Genomic DNA, 17,011 nt, shown 5'->3' on the forward strand with positions numbered 1-17,011 from the left:
TGTTGGTGAATTCTCCATGACCATCACCCCAGACCTAGCTTTTCATCTGACTTTGCTCCCATCTCTTTATTTGCACTCATCTAAAAAAATACTGTAGGAGAGAAGAGGAGTCAGTAGAAAGGCTGACTTGAAGGTGTTCTTGAAAGCAGTGCATTTTTGGCCATATCCAGGGTCTCTGTGTCAACAGCATTATCATGACAGCCAGGAGAGGGGCTGGCTTTAGTCAGTGGATATGAAAGAATGGCTTGTGACCATCCTGTTCATCACACACAAAGGGGCTGCTTTTAGTTTAAACATATTTGAGTCATTTCCCCCAAGCAACTCCTGTTTGAATGATTGATTGATTGATTGATTTGCTTTTGAGGTCCTCACCCACGGCAAGTGGGTGTTCCCAGGCTAGGGGTCAAATTGGAGCTACAGCTGCCAGCCTACACCATTGCCACAGCAACATAGGATCCAAGCTTGTCTGTGACCTATACCAGAGCTCACAGCAACGCCGGATCCTTAACCTACATCCAGGCCAGGGGTCGAACCCACATCCTCATGTTTCCTAGTTGGGTTGGTTTACCCCTGAGCCACAAAGGGAACTCCCAACTCCTGTTTTATTGGTATTCTTTTCTTCATGGAGATGCTGTGGGAAATGTGACAGCCTTTTGTTATTCTCATGGCCCCTCTCTCCAGCCTCGGTCCTTGACCTTGCTTACACTGTTCATAGCCCTTCCTCAGTCCTGTCTTGAGTGCCCAATGCATGCTAGTGTTGCCCTGGGCTTAGCGGGTGTAGAGGAGGCAGAGTTCCTGATGTCCCTGAGCCCCTGGAGATGGGTAGGTAGAGCTCACCGACACAGTGTGACAGGTACTCGAGAGGGAGTCTGGGATTTGGGGCTGAGAAGGTCCTCTTGGAACCTAAGGACCATTGGGTTTAGAATGCATGCAGTGGTGTGGTTATCCATGCGGGTTAGATGATGGAAGCCAAGCAGGATTATAGTCCTACCCAGTTAGTAAGGCTTAGCTTCCTTTTCTCTGGGAGCCTTCTGTAACTCTTTTACTCTGCGTGTCCTCTGAGCCCCTGCAACCCTGGCAAATCACACTTTCCAGTACCCGAGTGACAGGCTCCCTGCCTCTGAAACCATGGCCAAGCTCCTTCTTCCACCTTTTGGGGTCCTGTTTTTACCTTGGTCCTCCAGGCTGGCGTGTGTTCCTTAGAGCAGAGCCCACACCCTTCTCCTCTGGCAGCTCCTGGGCTGTGGGGTTCAAGCTCTTTAAGGACTTAGTGGTTTGTCTTGTACACTCCTTGCCTTGGGGGCCTCTCCTCTCAAAGCACACAAACCAAGAAAGAAACAGAGAGATGAAAGAGAGGGATGGAACCTGCCACTCAAAAATTAAACAGAAGTGCAGTAACAATATCACAGACAGAACTAAAAGGCAAATGACAAACTGGGGGAAATGTTAGCAAAAAGATAAACTAGGGATTAATATTCTCAACAAAGAATGTCTATAGATCAATAAGAAAGATATGAAGTTCCTTACAGGCAATTTACAGATGAAATCACAATGATTAATGTGTATTTGGCAAAAATGTTCACCCTATCAGTAAGCAGAAATAGAAATGAAAATTATATCTTTTCACCTATCAACTTGGCAAAGGTGAGAAAAGATAGTACCCAGTGCAGGGCCTGGATGTAGGGCAACAGGCACCCTCGTATAGTGCTGATGGCTGTGCTCATTGGTACAGCATCTGGAAAGCATTTTGGAAGTGAGTCTAAAGATCCTGAGAAATCTTTATTCTCCATCCAGTAATTTCTTCTGAGAATCTATCTGAGGAATGAACAGTGACATTGGGAATTTCTCGTGAAATCATGTTAAGCAACAAAAGTAGGGCATACAAATTATATGATACATAATCCCACTGACATAAATTACACATTTATGCATATTTTCTTTGGATGATTTTGGGGGGAATATTTTTTTCTTTTTATGGCCACACCCACAGCATATGAAGGTTCACAGGCTAGGGGTCGGATCGGAGTTGTAGCTGCCAGCCTACACCACAGCTTACAGCAACACCAGATCCTTAACCCACTGGGCGAGGCCAGGGATCAAACCTGCATCCTCATGGATAGTAGTCAGATTTGTTTCCACTAAGCCACGACAGGAACTCTCGGGAATTTTTTTCTTATGGTTAATTTTGATCATCATACTTTACACATTTTATATTTCTCATTTTCTATAATAAGCATTTAAAAGAATCAATAAGGGTAGGGGGAAGTCTCTGTGAAATGGGTAACAACGGAACCAATTAATCCAGAACTTAGCTTTAAGATGTCAAGGGGTCAGACCACTGGTACAACCTGTCCCTTTGCAAGATTCAGGAAATGCATGATGTGTGCACCAAAACTCTCCGTAAGGTTGAGGGCAGAGGTCAATAGGCCACGTGGCTGAGGTTGGGCTCATTTGATGGGTGAGATTACCTGGCTCTTCACTGTGTGACACTAGGTACAGCCTGGCCCTTGGCAGGTTTCAGTTTTCTATCCGTGTAGTGGGAGGGTGGGGGGTTGGATTAATAACCTTGGAGGGTCTTGGCAGGTCTCAGCTGAGGCGGTCACTCTGTTCTTGAAGAAGAAATCCGTGACTTTGCCAGGTTACGTTACTTGACAGGGACGGAGCTCTGGGATCTGCAGCCTCCAGGTTCCACCTCCTTACCTGCTCAGAGACCACTGTTGCCTCTTCATAAGCACCACACTATCCTGCCTTGGCCACCCTCCCCTCCCTTCTCATCAGCCCCTGGATCCCCTCAGCTGTGGTTGGTTTGACCGCTCAGGCTTTACTGATTCCTAGTCTTGCTGCTTTGGAGGAGCACAAAGAGGAGACAGAACACTAGACTTTAGAGCTGTTGAGTGGAGGCATGAACTCAAAAGCCTTTGGGGAGGCCTGACACCCCACCCCCCAGGAAGAGGGTGTCTCCTCCATCGCAGGCCCTCTGGGACATTTTTGAGATGGTTTGGCTCTCAGGGCCAAGCTCCCCGGACTGTGGTGTGGAGGCCACCTTCTGCCGTGGGGAAGCCCTGCCCCCTTGGCCCACATTCACCTGTGGGCTGACTGGCCTTCGCGTCCACACCTGCGCTGCATCAGCTGCTCAGCCTCAATAAGGCCTCCGGTGCTCAGACTCCTTTCCCAGAATCTACAGGTTTATGGTAGCACTGCCTTCAGCCTGAGCAAGCTCAGGGTCCTCCCTTCCTCCCAGCTGCCTTCCCAAGGGTGGGCCTGGAGGCCTAGCAGCTGCCAGGTACATGGATTTTCCTTCGTGCCCAGGCATGAGCTGAACTTCAGGCTTCCAGAAAAGATAGGAGTGAGATTCCCTCCATCAGCTGTCCCCCGCCTCTGCCTGGGCTGCTGCCTCTGGACTGTGACACCTTCAGCCTCACCCTCAATAATGGGGCTGGTCTTGGGAGGCAGGCAGAAGCTGCCCTGGGCAGGGTGGGGCTGGCTGGGAAAGCTGTCCCCAAAGAGCTCCCCTTCCTCATGTGGGCCTGTTTCTCCTCAGCAACCAACAGATGCATGGAAAGATGGCTTCTCTGAAGAGCACAGAGAAACCAGGCAGGGTCCAGACACCCCCAGACTCCAGGTGAGGCCCTTCTCCCAGGCAGCTATACACATACAAACACACTGGGGGTGGGAAGCCCTCCGGAGGTAGCCTTAAGGCTGTGTCAGGGGGTCGGTTGGGCATAGGCCGGGGGCCTCTCCCTCCCACCCCCAGGCTTGTCCTAGGTGCACTGGGACCTAGAAGAGTCCAGGCTTCTCGGGTTACCAACTGTCTCCCTGCCCACCTGTCCTCAGGCCAACCTGGTTAGGGCCGAGGTTTGCATTTCAGCACCAACCCTCTCGGCCAGCCTCGGTAGCCTCCGTCAGGTCAGGTGGGTCTGCCCAGCTCCAGGGGAGGTGGCTGCAAGGAGGGCAGGCCTGCTGGGATCATGGCCCACGGCCAGGCCCCTGAGCCTTGAGTCTGATACTTCTGCCTCACCCACTTCCCATGCTGGTCCCCCGTCCCTGGGCCTCCTACTCATTCATTCTGGGGTCTGCTCCTCTGCGTGCCTCTTGGCTAGAGAAATGCGGGAGAGGGCTTTTGACACAGGGTGGGAGGATAGCCCCTACATACCTCTGGGAGATTGAGGCTTGGGCTGAGCACCTCCGCGGGGGGCTGCTGCTGACGGCTGTCTGGGAGGAGGGCTCTCTTCCACCCCCGCCTGCATCAGGAGTGCCCTCCCCTGGGGAGCTGTGTGCTGGATGAGCTGACCACTTTGCTGCAGCCTCTAGAGAAGGGCCTCCGTCTCCAGTCTCTGCCCCAAGTTTGTGTCTTGAGGCCAGGGCAGAATTGGCACTGAGGCACCATGGGTAGGACCCAAGAGATCCTCATCCCTGGAATGGCTTGTCTCCTTTGCAGTCTGCGCTGGCCACGAGCCTTGAAGGGTGAAGACATAAAGAAGTGCAGCCAAGGAGGGGTGAGTATGTAAGGGCCACTTCTCACCGCCCACCAGTGGAGGGGTCCTGGGCTGCCTGAATTCAGTGACTGCTGGCTCCTTGGCCGCTGGCCTGTCACCAGGAAACCTGAGTGGGTGTCCCTTCCTGGGTGAGAGTTGTGTCTCCTTCTAGTCACAGGCTGCCTGTAGGGACCCTGTGTTACTGGGAAACAGGCTATGCTTGGAACTCAGCCCTCCACACCCCCTGGCTGATTACTGGCTGCTTCAAGCCAAGTCCCCGTCGGACCCCCCAGCACCCCCCTCCTGTGCCATTATCTCCTGGTGGCTGGAGCAGGGCTCTCTGGTGGCCTGATCTCCCAAGACTTCTCAGACCCAGCTTGTGTGTTTGCAGACACTACTGACTAAATACAACCAGCAATACCACAAACTGTTTAAGGACATCCCCTTGGAGGAGGTGGTTCTCAAAGGTGAGCCGTCTCCTAGTGTGGCTGGACAGGTGCCTGCAGTGCCCGTGGCCCGGGTCCTCTCCCCCAGAGCCTCTGGGCACAAATCAGATACGGGAACCAGCTGCCCTTCGAATGTGGTTAGTCCTTTTTTTCTTCAAAAGTGTGAGGAGCCTGGGCTGATTTGAAATAGGAAGGTGAATTTATGAAAGTTTTCTTGAGGAAATGTCAGGGCTTCCAAATCTTATTTCTGTTCTGCTCTTGTCCATGACCATTCGTTCCTGTTCAGGCCTCTCACTGAGCGTGGAAGTGTCTGCACAATCAAGGCCCTCTCTGCAGGGCAAGGAGTTCTGCCTGCAAGAGTGAACAGCCTCTGGGGGACCGGGGCAGAAACTGCTGGGCCTTCTAGGGCGTGGGTGGAGGAATAGGAAACATCTAGTAGTCCTGGGGGAGAGGGGGGATTCTCAGGAAGGGATGATAGGGTGCTGGGGGAATGGGTTGTTGGGGCCTGAGATTGGGAGGGGGACTGAGGAGGTCAGTCCCTGAGGCTGGATTCTGGACTCTTGAGTGGGAGGATCCAGGCCCTGGGGCTCCCAGGCTGGCCTTGCTCATGACTGTCTCTTTCCTGTGACTTCCCAGTGTGCTCCTGCGCCCTCCAGCGGGACCTTCTTCTCCAGGGCCGGCTCTACATCTCCCCCAACTGGCTCTGCTTCCACGCTAGCCTCTTTGGCAAGGATATCAAGGTAGTGATAAGTGGTAAGGGCTGCCGCAGCCCAGGGAAGAGAAACCCCTGCCCTGCGGACGTGCTTCAAGCCAGGCCTGTCCCTCTGCACCTGGCACCTGGTGAATCCTCTCTCTGTGAGGTGTCCCAGCTGGTGTCCAGGGAAGTAGCCACACCACTTCTAAACAGGGGCTCCTATCTAGACTCCACATCTTGCATGAAGAGTTCACTGCCAAATTATTCTGTCTGCGGGTACCTCCAGAATGCCTTCAGAATCACTGTGGGAAGTCACATTTACCAGGGCCATAATGTGGCCAGGTGGTGGCTCAGGGAACTCTGTTACTGGAGAATGGGCTTCACCAGGGCCCATCCACTCTTGCCTGGGTGATGGGGTGACAGCCCAGAGCACTGTGTGCAGCCAGAGGCTGGAGGGTAATGGGAAAGGAGCCCGCATGAGAAGGTGGAAGGCTCAGGTACCCTCCCATGTGGGATGAGCTTCTCTGTGGTGCTAGTACTTGGTTCACTGCCAGCTGTGGCCCTAAGCAGGAAGCAAAGGGACTGTGTCCTTGGGGACAAGTCCTGAGAGAAGCATGCCTCTCCCCCTCCCAGGTGGTCATTCCCGTGGTGTCTGTGCAAATGATCAAAAAACACAAGATGGCACGGCTCCTTCCCAATGGCCTGGCCATCACCACCAACACCAGCCAGAAGGTCAGTGAGTTTCTGGGCCAGTGCTCCCCTGTCCCAGCCCAGGAGTCCTCAGCCTGGCTCTGGCACACTCCCAAGTCTTTCCTTATTTCACCCTTTTCTGTGTTCTGTGTTCCAGTATGTCTTTGTGTCCCTGCTCTCCCGGGACAGTGTGTACGACATGCTAAGGAGGGTCTGCACCCACCTACAGGTATGGAGCCTGGGGGCGGGAGGGCTGGGGAGGCTGCTGAGGCCTGGACTGAGGTCTTGGGGCATAGTTGGTGGGGCAGGTTGGCCCGTCTCTCCAGCACACGGAACAGGGGCAGGGACAGGGGAGTAGTGGCTCAGGCTCAGTCAGTCAGAGGCAGTGCTTGGACTGTGTGTCTATGCTTGTGAGCCTGTCTCATTAAGGTCAGGGGGCCCTTGAGTGTCCCCATGTATAGCCCTCACTTGTGCAACCTCAGTGCAGAGATAGGAGCATGTGGCCATGTCCCAATATGCCTGTAACTCTCTCTGGCCTATGGTGAGGAAGGGGGGCGGGCAGCAGCTTTGGGGGAATATGGGGCCTTGGATTTATTCTCTGCTCCAGCATTAACTAGGGCTCCCCCTGCAAACTAGAGGCAATAGTGCCCCTATATAGTACCTTATTTGGAGGACAATCTCTCTTGGTCTCATGCCTGGCTTTGGCTGTTCCAGATGGATAAGTGACCCCTGTCCCCTTCCTTCCTCAGCCTTCCAGCAAGAAGAGTCTGAGTGTAAGAGAATTTCCAGAGGAACCTGAGTGCGAGTCTCTGGTGAGAGCTGAGACTGGGAGCAAGAGCAGCTGGCCCGAGACTGCCCACAGCTCTCAGGCTTCATGGCCTCCCAGGCAGAGGCCCACAAAGCAGAGCTGTGGTAACAGGCTCAAAAGCCAGTGGCCATGCCGTGTCAGAGGGTCCTCTAGAGGTCCCAGACAGACTTGCTGGCTTTCTCAGCAGATGTCCAGGCCCTGGATCACTGCCCAGGTTGGACCCCGCACCTTCACAGGCACAGAGCCAGCAACCCATGTTGTCCTTTAGAAGAGTCAGGAGGGCCTTCAAGGGGATGGAGAGGTCATTGTAGAACCCAGGCAGGCTCATTTTAGATTTGCCGAGGTCCCAGTCAGTTCTTTTGATCCTGGAGTCCTGGGTAAGCAGAGTTTCTAGAGCAAGGGTAGGGGTGGGGGGTGGAAATGACTCTAGGGTGTTTGAAGTCTCCTTCAGTAACCATTAAGCATTTAGTCAAGCATGCAGTATGCACAATGCCATGCAGGGGATGGAAGGTGATGTTCCCATTTTTATTGTCCCTGCCAAAGGTCAGTGACCTACTTAGGGTTAGAACGCAGATTAGCCGGAGTCAGGACTTACTTCATCTAAGATACATAGTGCTGAGCTCTCTTGGACTCAGCTGGGTACCTGGGTTGGCTCATGTCTTAAGACTCCACTGTGGTTCTACACTAGCAGTCTTCAAAGCCACTTTCCTCTTGGAGAGTGGCTGGGCACAGCAAGGGAGCAGATATGAGAGACATGTGATTGCTAAGGCAGTGGTTTCCCCTGCTTCTGGGTACCTGGTTTCATGCTTGCTAGGCATCCTAGCATTGATAATATCTGGAAAGGCTTTGATAAACCTGGCAGGGACTACTTAGTGCAAGTGAGACCCCAAGGACCATGGTGAGCCAGCTTCTCCTGCCTTCTCTGCAGGAAGTCCTCATCCCCGAGATGAAGTGGAGAAAAGTGTGCCCTGCCTCCAGGTCCCTGTCCCTCCCAGACAACATCCCTTGTATCCCTCGGGCATCCGTGGACTCTGCAGACGGCCTCTTCCCCTCCAGGAAGCCTCCAGGGTCTGGTGAGTTCAGTGTGCTTGTCCATGGCAACTGCTTGTGAAGACCAGGCTTTCCCTCCTCCCACTTCTGCAAAAAGGGGTCATCACAACCAGCAGAGCTATTTCCTTGTCCAAATCCATAAGGGAAAGCCAAAAGCCCAAGTGGCTTCAGAGAGTGAGGGTGGGTGGGGGCCTGCCTTCTGCCCCAGTAAGAGCCCTCATACTGTCCTGTTGCAGAGAATGCTGTCTGTGAGGATAAGCTGGAGGAGGAAGCCAGGAGCGACAGGGAGCTGAGGCTCTGGGATTACCGGCTCCTGAAGATCTTCTTCGTGCTGTAGGTGACTATGTGGGGTTGGGGGAGGCAGACCAGCCTGAGTGTCTAGGTGTTAGAGCAGGGGCCTTGGTGTGTGGGGAGGTTCCTGTCCAGAGTGAGGGGAAGGTTCTGAGTCAACTGCAAACTCCGGGGTGGCGTTTGGTGGCCAGGCAGCAGGCCCTTCTGGAGCAAGATAAAATATCTCTAGCTTTTGTGCCTACAACCCTGTAATTTGAGGTTTAGCCTGTGTGGTTGGGAGGGGCAAGATATGAAACTGTTGAGGAAAGACAAAGTGGCACAGGACTGGGGAGGAGGAGGGCTGGTGAAATCTGAGAGGCCCATCAGATAGACTAGGAGAGAGCCCTACCCTTCCCACGGCCCCTAAGAACTAGTAGAGCAGTGAGCGTGGTGGGATGTCTTATGAACAGCCAGCCCCTGGATTCTCTCACTCACCTCATCACCTTCCTCTGGCTCTGATGGTTTCTGTCACCCTGAGCACTTGCTGGGGGAAGGGCTGCTGCCTCCGGGTTATCTTAGTGGCCTTGCAGGGGGGGTGCAGGACCAAGGTATCTGGTCAGATACCTGCTCAGCTGAAGGACCTGGAACTCCTTCTGGGCTCTGAGGACACCTCCATGAGGACAAGCCTCAGGGACCCCTACGTGGCCTCCGGGAAGAAGGATGCACAGGTCTGAACATATAGCTACAGGCAAAGGGTTAATTCCTCCAATTGCAGGAATTAGCTTAGTCCTATTCCTATTTTTGGTGAGCCTCTAAAAATGCCCCGTTTTTAGAAGAGAGATTCAACTCCTTGCTACCCCTCTTTCTACAGGATCTGCTTCTTGGTCATGTCTTCCTCCTACCTGGCATTTCGCATCTCCCAGCTGGAACAGCAGTTATGCTCCTTGACTTGGGATGGCTCGGTCCCTGGGCACAGGTGATGCCCTTTCTCTTTCTCAGGCCTCCGGGATTGAGGGTTAAGGACAGGAGCCAAAACCTATTGCCAGGCTGCTTGTTACTCTGGTTGGTCTTGGCCTTGCCCTTGAGCAGGCTTGATGGCCTTCAGCAAGGTCAGGCAGGTATGCAGAGTAGAGAGATCCCCCTTGACTTGCTTTCATGTGGGGAGAGTCTTCACCAACCTGTCTGTCTGCCTTCTAGGCCCTTTGTCTGACCTGGCTACCTCTCCTGTGCGCAGGTAACAGCCACCTGACCTTTGTCCCCACTCCTCTAAGAAGACAACTCCAGGTGCTGAGGTGCCACCAACGATTCCCTTGGTTTATGCTGCTGCTGTGCTGAGACTTAGTCTGAAGGAAATTATTCTGGATCCCCTCCCCGCACCCTCCCCCTGACCCCTGCAACTCTTGCCCCTCCTTTAATGAGTATTCTGAAGTACATGTTTACAAAGCTCCTACAATTTTGGGACTTAGACAAGAAGTCAGACTTTTGGAACTAGCTGAGGAATTCTATATTCTAAGCTTCAGCAAACACTTGAGTGGAAAAAAAAAAACAACACAAAAAACAACCAACTTGTTCCTTGAAAATAGTTCTGGCACACAGGCAGAGCACTTAAGGCCACGTCAAGGGCAAAGGCCATGCCTTGATACCTGTCACATGGCTCACTCCAGTGGTGGGACAGAGGCGAGAACCCAAATGACCAGTGTGGGCCCTGATCTCTCCCAGCATCCTGCACTCTCGCCTGGCCCCTGAGAGTCTCTGTTCTGGGGCACAAAGACTTCTCTGCAGGCAGCCAGGGACCCATGCAGGGCAGACTGGAGGGAGGTGAGCTATGAGTGGGAAGAGGGCCTGTGGCCAGTACTCCAGCAAGAGAGGAATGTTCCTGCTCTAGCCCTGTATGAGGAGGCTGGCTACATCTGGGAGGACACCACCTGCAGCGGGGGACAGTGGCAGGGGCTGTGAAGGAGAAGGGAGATCCAGCATTCTGTGTTTTCAGCTGCCACCTCCTGGTGAGACAGGTGGAACAGGGCCTTTGATCACTGTGGGAGGATGGAGGTGTCCGTGATGTGCCTGGGACAGTGTGAGGACCGGGCCAAGGGGATCTGTCTGATACCTCTGGGGAAAAGAGAGGTAGAAGAAGGAACAGTGGACTTGGTGGTGGCTTTGTCTTAGAGTCCTCCTTCTCCGTCACGGTCTTCTCAATTCTAAAAAGTTTCTCTGTGCCTTAAAACTCTGATCTGCTAAGACAGTGCCTTTGGAGGTTCTGGGAAGGCCTTAGTGAGGAGGCCAGAAGTATCAGGGACAGTCACTGGTGATGGGGTGGGTGCTGTCAGAAATTGCCACTTTTCCCCTCTTCAGACACCTGAGAGGTTAACTGGGGATAAATTCACGTGGAAATTATTTATTGTGGAGCTCTGATTGTCTGTCTGGTTTATGAAAAACCCAAATGAAGACTGGAGGGACTAACAGGAGGTGACAACTCCTGAAACTCAGACTGGAGGTCTCTTCATTCTCTGCCATCGCAGGTTCTAGGATTTGGTTTAGAGCCTGGCCTTGTGGGTTGCTTGCACCAAATCTTTATGTCTCAGGTGAAACTCACTGTGCCCATTCTCCCCACAGTGCCACACTGGATGAATGCCTGTCCTTTTTTTGGAACCAGCCCCCTTCATCACTCTTCTCCATCATATTTTCAGGGAAATAATCCTACTTACCCTACTGCCTCCCCTCCCTGGTCTTTGCTGAAGGGCAGGGAGAACAGGTCCATTCTCTGAGCCTTGCTGGGTTGAGCCAGAGGCCATGAGAGGTGCCAAGTCATGATAGGCTGTGCCAACATGCTGGTGAGCCTAGTCTCCAGACATGCCCCAGGCTCAGAGACAGCAAGAGGCATGCAGTAGAGTAGGTAGCTTTGGAGACCCTCTTGGGGGTCCAGGGCTTTGAGTGATATGGTGTGTCTGTCCCTCTGGCCAGCATACCTTCTGTTGTGCTCATTTATAAACTATATGTATTTATAAAGACCTGCTTGCATTGGCGAATGCTCCTCTAACTCCCTGAGAGTTTGGCTCAACTATCCTTCAGTTGTTCCACTATGGCATTAGCCTTTGAAAATAATTTTAAATAAAAAATCTGATTTTTCTAGTGTCTTGCCTGTGGTGTGGAAAGTTCATTTTTATCTTCTGTGTACTGACATATTTGGCACCAAGGAAATTGATGGAACCCAAGTCACTCACAGAATCCCAAGTACTTTGCGAATTTCACTCAGGCAAATGGGGAACAGCAAGGATGGCCACAGCAAACCACCAGTCTCCTGCCTTTGTTGGGTGGACACTGGGAATGCTTCCCCGTTTCTCCTGAGCAACTCCAAAGCAAACAGTACTGTGCTTCTGACTCAGGATTTAAAGCCTGGAACTCAGAGCTAGAAAACTCCTGTGTCCTCTTCTATGACATCAAAAGCCTAGATTAGGTTAAATTCCAATTTGGGCCACATCAACTTTCTCCCTGGGAGGCCCGCTCTAGCAGTGATTCGTTCATTCAGTAGATATTGAGCCCAGACTATGAGCAAGGTACTGTGATTTTAGGAGAATGATCAGACAATTCACAGAACAAAAATATATGACTAGGATCCTAAGGATAGAGCAGTGAACACGTCAGGCAACATCTCTGCATGTCCCAGGGCACTTAACATTCCACAGAAACTAATTTCCAGGTAAAGAATGAGCAGAGAAGGTAATTACAGATTGTGATTAAGTTCCAAGAAGGAAAGAAACAGTGATATGAAACAGAGTAAATAGGGAGATGGTTTTAGATAGGTGGTCAGAAAAGTTTCTGTGAAGTGACATTTAAGCTGGTTTTTAAAGGATAAGGAGCCAGTCATGGGAGGAGCCTGGAAAAGAGCATTCCTGGCCAAGGGTTAGCAACTGCAAGATAGGAAAGATGCTTATGTCTCTGATGAACAGAGAGACCGTCTGTTCGTGAGTCTAGAATACCAGTCAGTGGAAGAGAGACATGAAAAGAGGCTGGAGAGGTCAACTTGGCAACAATAAACCCATTTAAATGTCAGTAAAGGACTTGAACAGACATTTCTCCAAAGAAGATATACAAATGGCCAATGAGAAAGATGCTCAACATCACTGGTCTTTAAGGAAATGCAAATCAAAACAACAATCAGGCACCACTTCATATCCATTAGGATGACTACTACCAAAGAAACGTCAAACAAAAGGTGTGAGGATATGGAGAAATTGGAACCCTTGTGTACTACTAGTAGGAGTGTTAAATGGTGAGACCACCATGGAAAACAATGCAGAAGTTCAAAATATTAAAAATAGAATTACCATATGCTCCAGGGTATATACGCAAAAGAAGTGAAAGCTGGGGCTTGAAGAGCTGTACACCCATGTTCACAGCAATGTTATTCACAATAAGCCAAAAGGTGTAAACAATCCAAGTGTTTACTGGCAGATGAATGGACGAACAAAATGGGGTGTAAACATGCAGTGAAATAATAGTCAACCTTCAAAATGAAGACAGTCTTGACACAAACTACAATATGGATAAACTTTGAGAATATTATGCTTAATGAAATAAGCCAGTCACAAAAAGACAAGTACTGTATAATTCTGCTTATATGAAGTAACTTGGGAAGTGATATGCATAGAAATAGAAGAATAGTGGTTGCCATGGGTTAAGGGGAAGAGAAATGAGTTACTGTTTAATGCATACAGAGTTTCAGTTTTGTAAGATAAACAGTTGTGGAGATGGTGATGATGGTTGCACAACAATGTGAATGTACTTCATACTGTGGAACTATTCACTTAAAATGATTAAGAAGATAAATTTTATATGTATTTTACCACAATAAAACAAACCAAAAAAAGAGGTTGGAGGAGTTCCTGTCATGGCACAGTGGTTAACGAATCCGAATAGGAATGGTGGGTTCAATCTCTGGCCTCGCTCAGTGGGTTAAGGATCTGGCATTGCCATGAGCTGTGCTGTAGGTTGCAGATGTGGCTCGGATCCCATGTTGCTGTGGCTCTGGCGTAGGCTGGTAGCAACAGCTCTGATTAGACCCCTAGCCTGGGAACCTCCATATGCCCCAGGTGCAGCCCTAGAAAAGACCAAAATAAATAAATAAATAAATAAATAAATAAATAAATAAAATAAAAAGAGGTTGGAGGAGTTCCTGCTATGGCGCAATGGGATTGGCAGCATCTTGGGAGTGCTGGGACGCAGGTTTGAGCTCCAGCTTGGCACAGTGGATTAAGGATCTGGACTTGCCGCAGCTGTGGCTTACGTCTCAACTATGGCTTGGATCTGATCCCTTGCCTGGGAACTCCATATGCTGCAGGGTGGCCAAAAAAGAACTAGACCCATTCTAAAAGAAATACTGAAAGGGTTCCTCCAAATAAAAAAGACATAAGAAACATGATGGAAGAAATCACAATTGGAAGTAATCGCTTAAATAAGCCAGTTACAGATCTAAAAGGAAAAAAAAAAATCTATTGTAAAAGCAATGATAAACACATTATCAAAAAGGAAAAGCAAAAGGATAAACATGAAGGTGTTAAAAAATGACATCTGGGAGTTCCTGTCGTGGCGCAGTGGTTAATGAATCCGACTAGGAACCATGAGGTTGCGGGTTTCGGTCCCTGCCCTTGCTCAGTGGGTTAACGATCCGGCGTTGCCGTGAGCTGTGGTATAGGTTGCAGATGCGGCTCAGGATCCCGCATTGCTGTGGCTCTGGCGTAGGCCGGTGGCTACAGCTCCGATTCAACCCCTAGCCTGGGAACCTCCATATGCTGCGGGAGCAGCCCAAGAAATAGCAACAACAACAACAACAACAAAAAAAGACAAAAGACAAAAAAAATAATAATAATAAAAAAATGACATCTGGAGTTCCCATTGTGGCTCAGTGGTTAACAAATCTGACTAGGAACCATGAGGTTGCAGGTTCAATCCCTGGCCTTGCTCAGTGGGTTAAGGATCTGGCGTTGCTGTGAGCTGTGGTGTAGGCTGCAGATGTGGCTCAGATCTGGTGTTGCTGTGGCTGAGGCACAGGCCCGCAGCAACAGCTCCGATTAGACCCCTACCCTGGGAATCTCCATATGCCGCAGGTGTGGCCCTAAAAGGACAAAAGACAAAAGACGAAAAAAAAAATCATAAAATGTGAAGAAAAGTAAGAAATCTAGACTTCTTTTGTTTTAATGTGTTTGAGGCTATATGACTATCAGGCCAAAGCAAGCAGATATAGGAAGGGGTTAACATACTTGAAAAACAGGGCACCACAAATCAAAACCAAACAATACTTGAAATGCAATTATTCAAAATCTATAGGATGCCGCAAAAGCAGTTCTTAGAGGGAAGGTAATAGCAATACAGGTCTTCCTCAGAAAAGAAGAAAAATCTCAAATCAACAACTTAACCTACCACCTAAAAGAATTAGAAAAAGAAGAACAAACAAAACCTAAAGTCATCAGAAGGAAGGAAATCATAAAAGATCAGAGAGGAAATCAATACAACTGAGATTCAAAAAACAATAGGAAAAAAATCAATAAAACCAAGAACTAGTTCTTTGAAAGGGTAAACAAAATTGACAAACCTCTGGCCAGACTCACCAAGAAGAGGAGAATAAGAACTCAAAATAAGAAATGAAAAAGGAGGAATCACAATACATATTGCAGAAAAACAAGAAATCATAGGAGAATACTATGAACAATTATATGCCAACAAATTTGACAACCTAGAAGAAATGGACAACTTTCTAGAGAATTACATCCTGCCAAAACTGAATCAAGAAGAAAGAGATAACTGAACAGTGTGATCACTAGAAATGAAAGTGAATATGTAAATCAAAACACTCCCTACAAACCAAAGTCTAGGACCAGATAGGCTCACAGGCGAATTCTACCAAACATACAAAGAACTTAAACCCACCTTTCTTAACTTTTCCAAAATGTTCAAGAAGAAGGAATAATCCCAAAGACATTCTATGAAGCCACATCACCCTAATACCAAAACCAGACAAAGATACTACCAAAAAAGAAAATTACAGGCCAACATCTTTGATGAACATAAATACGCAAAAATTCTCAACAAAATTTTAGCCAACTGAATCCGACAACATATAAAAAAGATCATATATCATGACCAAGTGGGATTCATCCCAGGTTCACAAGAATGGTTCAACATATGCAAGTCAATCAACATCATACACCACATTAACAAAAGAAAAGTCAAAAACCACATGATCATCTCAATAGATGCAGAAAAACATTTGACGAGATACAACATCCATTCATGATCAAAACTCTTATCAAGGAAGGTATAGAGGGAACATACCTTAACATAATAAAAGCCATTTATGACAAACCCACAGCCAATATAATACTCAATGGAGAAAAGCCAAAAGCCTTACCGCTAAAATCTGGAACAAGGCAAGGATGCCACAGCAATCAGACAAAAAAAAAAAAAAAAAAGAAAAAAGAAAAGAAAGAAAAGGTATCCAAATTGGAAGAGAAGAGGTAAAACTGTCACTCTATGCAGATGACATGATACTATATATAGAAAACTCTAAGGACTCCACACAAAGACTACTTGAACTGATCAAGGAATTCAGCAAAGTAGCAGGATATAAGATTAACATTCAGAAATCAGTTGCATTTCTGTATACCAACAATGAAATATTAGAAAAGGAATATAAAAATATAACACCTTTTAAAATCACCCCCCCCCCAAATTAAATACCTAGGAATAAACCTGACCAAGGAGGTGAAAGACATATGCTGAGAAATAAAAACATTAATCAAGGAAATTAAAGAGGGTTCAAAGAAATGGAAAGATGTTCCATGCTCCTGAATTGGAAGAATTAATGTTAAAATGGCCATACTACCCAAAGCAATCTATAGATTCAATGCAATCCCTATCAAATTACCCATTACATTTTTCACAGAACTAGAACAAACAATCCAAAAAATTATATGGAACCATAAAAGACCCAGAGTTGCTAAAGCAATCCTGAGGAACAAAAACCAAGCAGGAGATATAATTCTCCCAGACTTCAGACAGTATTACAAAGTTACAGTAATCAAGACAGTGTGGTGGTATTGGTACCAAAACAGACATACAGACCAATGGAACAGAATAGAGAACCCAGAAATAAACCCAGACACCTATGGTCAATTAATCTTTGACAGAGGAGGCGATGATATAAAATGGGAATAAGTCTCTTCCACAAATGGTACTGGGAAAACTGGACAAGTGCATATAAATCAATGAAACATACCCTCGCACCATGCACAAAAATAAACTCAAAATGGCTTAGAGACTCAAACATACGACAAGACACCATAAAAAGTCCTAGAAGAGAATGTAGGCAAAGCATTCTCTAATATTAACTGTAGAAATTATTTCTTAGGTCAGCCTCCCAAGGCAATAGAAATAAAAAAAAAAAATAAACCAATGGGACCTAGTCAAAATCACAAGGTTTTGCACAGCAAAAGAAATCATTACAAAAAAAAAAAAAAAAGACAAACTACGGAATGGGAGAAAATAGCTGCAAAAGATGCAATCACCAAGGGCTCAATAGCCA

General features: G+C 48.4%; 1 protein-coding gene across 5 annotated transcripts in view; it reads left to right on the top strand.

Moving 5' to 3' along the window:
• Positions 1 to 9,967, top strand: part of LOC125136089 (GRAM domain-containing protein 2A-like) — a 42,435-nt gene extending 32,468 nt beyond the window's left edge. For 2 of the 5 annotated variants that reach the window (XM_047796718.1, XM_047796721.1), the window contains 11 exons: positions 3,542 to 3,622; positions 4,439 to 4,496; positions 4,867 to 4,942; positions 5,558 to 5,661; positions 6,249 to 6,347; positions 6,463 to 6,534; positions 7,055 to 7,117; positions 8,042 to 8,186; positions 8,400 to 8,496; positions 9,305 to 9,409; positions 9,631 to 9,967. In XM_047796718.1, the coding sequence (XP_047652674.1) occupies positions 3,542 to 3,622; positions 4,439 to 4,496; positions 4,867 to 4,942; positions 5,558 to 5,661; positions 6,249 to 6,347; positions 6,463 to 6,534; positions 7,055 to 7,117; positions 8,042 to 8,186; positions 8,400 to 8,496; positions 9,305 to 9,409; positions 9,631 to 9,643 (913 nt within the window). In that variant the 3' untranslated portion in view covers positions 9,644 to 9,967. Of the gene's footprint in view, positions 1 to 3,541; positions 3,623 to 4,438; positions 4,497 to 4,866; positions 4,943 to 5,557; positions 5,662 to 6,248; positions 6,348 to 6,462; positions 6,535 to 7,054; positions 7,118 to 8,041; positions 8,187 to 8,399; positions 8,501 to 9,304; positions 9,414 to 9,630 lie in introns of those variants that run through there. The other 3 variants (XR_007137107.1, XM_047796719.1, XM_047796720.1) reach the window with 3 other exon arrangements.
• Positions 9,968 to 17,011: the final 7,044 nt, after the last annotated feature.

This window comes from Phacochoerus africanus, chromosome 9 (genome assembly GCF_016906955.1).
Source record: "Phacochoerus africanus isolate WHEZ1 chromosome 9, ROS_Pafr_v1, whole genome shotgun sequence".
Classification (NCBI taxonomy): Eukaryota; Metazoa; Chordata; class Mammalia; order Artiodactyla; family Suidae; genus Phacochoerus; species Phacochoerus africanus.